This window comes from Amphiura filiformis, chromosome 1, assembly GCF_039555335.1.
Source record: "Amphiura filiformis chromosome 1, Afil_fr2py, whole genome shotgun sequence".
Lineage (NCBI taxonomy): Eukaryota > Metazoa > Echinodermata > Ophiuroidea > Amphilepidida > Amphiuridae > Amphiura > Amphiura filiformis.
The window spans coordinates 25,001,341-25,008,166 of record NC_092628.1 but is presented as its reverse complement, the minus strand read 5'-3'; the positions used below and the strand labels follow the sequence as shown (position 1 = coordinate 25,008,166).

At 36.7% G+C, this 6,826-nt stretch overlaps 1 protein-coding gene across 1 annotated transcript in view; it reads right to left on the bottom strand.

The window, feature by feature from the left end:
* Positions 1-3,839: 3,839 nt before the first annotated feature.
* The window catches only part of LOC140136365 (casein kinase I-like), a 52,956-nt gene continuing 49,969 nt past the window's right edge, over positions 3,840-6,826 (bottom strand). The window contains exon 7 of the mRNA XM_072158126.1: positions 3,840-4,622. Coding sequence (XP_072014227.1) covers positions 4,344-4,622 — 279 coding nt within the window. The 3' untranslated portion in view covers positions 3,840-4,343. The remainder of the gene's footprint in view (positions 4,623-6,826) is intronic.

The window sequence follows — 6,826 nt, the reverse complement described above, 5'->3', positions numbered from 1 at the left end:
ACCTAGGGCCGACTTTACTACCACTTCGTGGTGGATGGTCACATATTAGGATTTGGGGTTCCTTTTCCTTTCAATTGGACAAAGTTGAAGAATGCCCATGCTGACCTTGGCACATTGCTCACAAAGCTTTTGGTCGGACAACATTGTGGTAAACCATGTTGTGCAGATGCATGCATCAGAATTGTGACCTGACAAAATAAATTCAATTCAGTAACAACCATGAGTGACATCACCCACTCAAAGTGAAAAGAAGAAACTGAGCTATATACCTTCATTTTCTATCTACCATAATGTTACTAGTATTAAATGAACTTATCAAAACTTATTAAAGTCAAATAGAGTTTGACAACTACTTCAACGTATACGCCATCCAAACATGTTTTCTTGATGATTTGATCGTATGCTTGCATGCATAGTATATATACTCACATTAAAACACACACACACAGACACAAAATAGTTCAGTTTTAAAGAGCCTGCACTCTATGCTTTCTCCGTACTAAGAGAGAAAGAAACAAATATCGATGTATGGATTTTTCTTATTTACGATATTTACAATTCCCAGTATTACACTTAGGATATACAATCTCTCTCATTTTGATTTTCCACACAATAGCCTTATTCCTGTTTAAGCTGCAATAAATCACCTCACCATTTCTTTTTCATTAACAACCATGCTTAAGGCCATAGAGACCAATTTTATAGTTCTAGTCCAATTAAAACAGCACTTACTGTGGACGTTTCGAAATCTGTCAGCTTATATATCAACACTGATGATATTGTTGTGACAACCTTCTGTATACAACTCATTGTTGCTTAGCAACGCGGTTGCCAGTTGGTTTCTTCTTTGTATACAGAAGGTCCTCACAACAACATCAGTGTTGATAAAGAAATCTGAAAGATTTTGAAACGTCCACAGTAAGTGCTGTTTTAATTGGACTAGAACTAGGAAATTTGTCTCTATTTTCAATAACAGTCCTGATGAACATGTTCGGTAATGATGCTTAAAGCCATATAATGTACAATCTTTAAAAATTAGTCTATAATGTTTACACATGTCCCAACTTACACCCAACTGGATTCAGCCAAATTCATTGAGTTTTTAGGACAACAGAGCAAGTTTGAATTAAAGTCATACTCATAATTATGACTTTAAATCTGCCATAGAACACCACAGTTAAGCGGCAAAGATAGTAAGTGAGTTTTTTTTCATTTTCCCTCATTATTTTGGCTTAAAATAACCAGAGAACATTCCTGGCAGTTGTTACTAATAATATTTAATTTGAAAAAATCCAAATTAGACCGAAATTGTATATTAAGGCTTTAAGAATACAATCTCACAAATGACCAATATTCAGGGGAAAAAACTGTAAATATAAGTAAATGTATAAACAAAGTTACAGCTTTCTCCATATTTAGAATTAATTATTGATAGAAGTAAGTTGAGAACTGTTGCCATGGTCACCAAGGACTACCATCAAATTACAGCAGATATTTCCATTTGATTCTCAGTAAACTGACATTAAGAGATGTTGATCTGGAACCTTCCCTCATATCCATGCTCCATTCTTGAGACAAATCACATTTTTCATTCTTTTCCATGCAACAGATGCCCTGCCCTTACAGGTGAAAATTGCCTCCAAATTGGTGTAATATTTATGCATTGATTTGGATTCTGATGAAAAGTACCATATACTGGGCTATATACTAACCATTACCATTCTATAATATAGCATCACTTCCAGACTCCCTGTACCAGCGGCATTGTTAACCATGGAGGAATATAGGGGAGGGGTATTCATGTCCTTGAATTGGTTCCGTACACAGAACCAATTCTATGTTTCCTCTCACATATGGATCAAATTTTACTAGGCATGTTATCGACACATGATTTCTAATTCAACACTTCGTCAGGGAAAAAAATACGACAATCGACACATGTCGAATCTCTAACGATAATATGACACATACGACAGTCGATAACAGGCCTATTTGACAGTAACTTAATCACACTATGAAGCACTGGCAAATTAGGCCAAGTCTGTGAATGGACTATTCCATTTAAAATCCACACTACGCCTGTGGAAGATTTTGGAGATATATGTGACAGAAGGAATGACCACATTAGGCAGCTCCATTTGAATTTGATACACCCTCTGAGAAAGATTCCACAGGGGGGGTTCAAATAAGAGCTGCCAATGTATTCATTCCATTTGAAATTCATACTCCCCCTGTTGAAGATATTTCCAAAATCTTTGACAGAGGTAGTGGGGATTTTAAATGGAATAGCCCAATGTCACAGAAAAGCAACAATTACTCCAATGTAGTCCAAGCAAAACATGAATACCACAAAAATTCTCCTGCATGCCTAAACAAAGATGGCAACAGGACTGCATTCTCCTATATTTATTTCTGTGAGTGAAGCTGAATGATTTTTGAATGAACACAGTGTGCCATTTTAGACACATGCATAATTCCACATGCATGCTACCTCCCATAACCTCCCTATGGGCACATTGTCATGGTTGAGTAATGGGAACACAGGTGTTTGTCATGTTGTGTTCATTCAATCTGAGACAACCTAATTAATTAGTTTCTGATTCCATTGAATTTACAAGGATAGAAAAATTTGTGATCTTGAAAATCTACTGTTTGAGCTTCATTTGTTGTGACTTTTTTTTTTTTACTTCCAGAATCAACATGATCACAAGGCATTACAATTACAAACAGACAATAATAGATTTATATATGGCCATGCGTTTTGAGTTGGGCCAGTAAATAGGTGGAGATGTTACATGCGCGCGACATTTCGGGGTACATCTTTTTAATTTTCTCAGTTAATATGCAGCCTATGTAGTTAAATTTGGTGCCAAATCAAAGCTTGTGATGAGACCAATACAGTAAACCTTAAAAAGTTGTAAAAAGTTATTAACATTTGAATAATTTGCATCTAATTAGGATAATGTGCGGGGTGGAGGAGGATCAGGAGGAGGAGGATCAGGAGGAGCAAATTTAATAAAAGTGACCCCCAGGGGTCATACAATGCTAGAGGTCCATTTCTTTTTTCACATTTTTACAATTCACTTTAAACTGCATACTATAACACCATACAATCATATTCCAGGTAATTTAATTTGCTTTGAGAAGCAATTTTGCATTTTTATTTTCCGTTCAGGTTACACATTGAAGTCAATGGGAAAATATGCCTTGAAAGAGGCTGGCGCAAAATCATTTTAATTTTATTGAACCCTATGATGTTATATATGTATTTAAAGCTCTGACTGAGAGGAATTCAAATATGGAACTTTTAAATATGTGGAGTGAAGCTAACTTTTTTTTTTAATTTGTCAAGTTTTACATTTTTTCCCCTAAAATATTTGGTATTTTCAGTTTCATAACTCTTTAGTGTTACACCCTGTGTCATTTTAAAGTGCATTTTTGGATTCCTTGGTTCATTTGCAGCAAGAAAATGTATGCTTTTATATATGTTGGGTATAATATGTGAAAGATATTCATATCTAAACGAAAAAACATGCAATATTCATCTCGCGAAAACATGTAACGCATTACCGGCCCAACTCAAAACGCATGGCCATATGTGATGTGATCAAGCAAAAATAGTCCGAAGTTGGAAATATTGATTTTGAGATATAGCCGAATAAAGGAAGTATTTCCTTTTGTTTCCTATTGTTTTGGAAACTCACTGCTCACATCTTTTGAACCGGTTGTCCAAATTCAATGGGGTTTTCTGTAAAATGTAGCTTTGCAAATGCTGTTTACAATCCTATACACCTATCCAACTTCGCTATTACTGCGGTGTCCCCGGTGTAAAATTGAGGGTTCCATCCATTATTTATTGTGTGCTATACAGGAATTGTATACAACAGTGATATTCAATACACAATCATGAGTATTGTATTATGAATTAAATCTCCCGCTCTGGTACATCTGTGTTGCCGTCAACAGAGGGCCAAATAAATACCCCGGGCCAAATACAGTAAACGCTTCTCGGATTGGTGTATAAGAAACTGAAAACTGAATATGTCCGACTTCAGACTGATTTTGCTTGATCACATCACATATAATGACTTAACAATCATGAAATATTTTCATTGGTAATTTAGCAATTATAACCTTCAGGCTAACACAGCTCTCTTTCAATGACTCTCAAATTGGACAGTTTAAAAATCACCAGCAGCATTCAATTTCCTTCCAAATCAATCCATAAACAAAACACCTTTTCCCTGCAGACAGGCCATTTTTTTCCATCACTTCCGATTCAATCTATAACACATCAAGAGGCATTTGATATAATCTGCCACTATTTCGCAGTTCGATCAGCATCAATGTTTGCTTTTGCCTTTACTGTCCGACTGCCGGTGATGGGGGTTACTAGACCCCACCTGTGCCATGCTACCCCCGCTCATATGTGGTGGGGCTTGCCCCCCGCCCCCAGCTGCTTTCTGTTTGAGTAGTGTCCAATCAAACGAGTAGTCGTATTGGTGCTGTAGTGTGCGGATTAAGATACGAAAAAGCTGTCTCAGGTACATATAGTCGGGCGCCTCTTCAAATCTTAGACTGCGACAGTAGTTAAGGTACATGGCAAATTCGGCTGGATGACCCTGGACATAAAATGAACAAGAAACAAAAAGATGAATTAAGGTTCATGTTGGGAAAAAGAATCAAAGAAAACAAAGAGAAAGAGAGAAAAAAAGATAATCGAGGAAGGAAGGAAGGAAGGAAGGAAGGAAGGAAGGAAGGAAGGAAGTAAGGAAGGAAGGAAGGAAGAAAGAAAGAAAGAAAGAAAGAAAGAAAGAAAGAAAGAAAGAAAGAAAGAAAGAAAAAGAAAGAAAGAAAGAAAGAAAGAAAGAAAGAAAGAAAGAAAGAAAGAAAGAAAGAAAGAAAGAAAGAAAGAAAGAAAGAAAGAAAGAAAGAAAGGAAGGAAGGAAGGAAGGAAAGAAAGAAAGAAAGAAAGAAAGAAAGAAAGAAAGAAAGAAAGAAAGGCACCAAAAAGCAAGAAAGGAAAGAAAGAACTTTATAATTGACAGTACTACTAGTACTAGTGCAAACTACCTGTTTTAGACTGCAACAATGTAAAACATAAGCAAGGTCACAATGTTTATGTAAAGGCACTCTGCAGTGGGTAGTACTGAACTGCATTGCGTGCGTGGGGTGACTAATTGAATTTGAGCATGAATGCTTCATTTGTAAACAGATAATACTCTTGTGAATATTTATGGATGAAAACTAAAGAAAACTACTATAAATGAAATAATTAATATATTAATATATATCAGCGATGAAAATCTATTCACAAATAAAGTTCTAGTGTGAGATATTAACACTCTACTATTGCACAATAAATTTGCGAAAGTATCATAGTCCTAACAATCAATACATTCAGAAAATACAAGATTGGAATGATGTTTATAATGTGCTGTAACTAAAAGTAAACTATACAATGCGAATTATGTTTTAAATAAAATGTCATGCATTTAAGGGATGGCAGGAGCCATATTTTTTACCAGTTTTAGCCATTTAAGGGTAGACGAGGTATTGTTGGTCGAAGCAACCTAAAAATCTATTTTCATTATCTAGATCAATATATTATTGAACTAAAAACGTCGCGGTTTTCGACGCAAAGCGTCGAATGGGATGCCTCCACCATGGGGCGATTTAAATGTGTACAAATCCATTTTTAGTAATTTGACCTCAGATGACCCTTGGGTGACCCTGGATGACCCCAAAATGACATGCCAAAAATTTGGCTCTAAATGTTGACTGTATCCACCAAGTTTCATACCCATACGACCAATTTTATTAATTTGCCTTAGATGACCCCTGGGTGACCCCGAAATGACCATCCACAAATTTGGCTCTAAATGTTGAATGTACCTACCAAGTTTCATGCCCATATGACAATTTTTAGTAATTTGAACTCAGATGACCCCTGGGTGACCTTGGATGACCCTGAAATGACCTTCCAAAAATTTGGCTCCAAATGTTGACTGTACCCACCAAGTTTCATGCCCATACGATCAATTTTATTTATTTGACCGTAGATGCCCCCTGGGTGACCTCAGATGACCCCGAAATGACCTTCCAAAAATTTGGCTCTAAATGTTGACTGTACCTACCAAGTTCATGCCCATACGACCAATTTTATCAATTTGACCTTAGATGACCCCTGCATGACCCCAACATGACCTTCCAAAAAATTGACTCTAAATATTGATTGTACCCACCAAGTTTCATGCCCATAGGACAATATTTAGTAATTTGACCTTAGATGACCCTTGGGTGACCCTGGATGACCCCAAAATGACCTTCCAAAAATTTGGCTTTAAATGTTGACTGTATTCACCAAGTTTCATGCCCATACGACAGTTTTTAGTAATTTGACCTCAAATGACCTTTGACCTCAGTATATGACCTTGAACCTCACCCAAAAAAAGTATCCAGAGTTTTTGACCATGACCCACATATCCTGAAAATCTGAAGTCAATCCGCCCATCCATGCCCGAGATACAGCATCCGGACGGAAGCACATACGACAGTTTTTAGTAATTTGACCTCAAATGACCTTTGACCTCAGTATATGACCTTGAACCTCACCCAAAAAAAGTATCCAGAGTTTTTGACCATGACCCACCTATCCTGAAAATCTGAAGTCAATCCGCCCATCCATGCCCAAGATACAGCATCCGGACGGAAGCACGGAAATTGCAAAAACAGTATGCCTCGCGGTGGAGGCATAAAAATAATACCTTGATGTTTTGCAAAAGTTCATTCTGCAAATCGTATACTTTGCAAACTTGCTTAATTT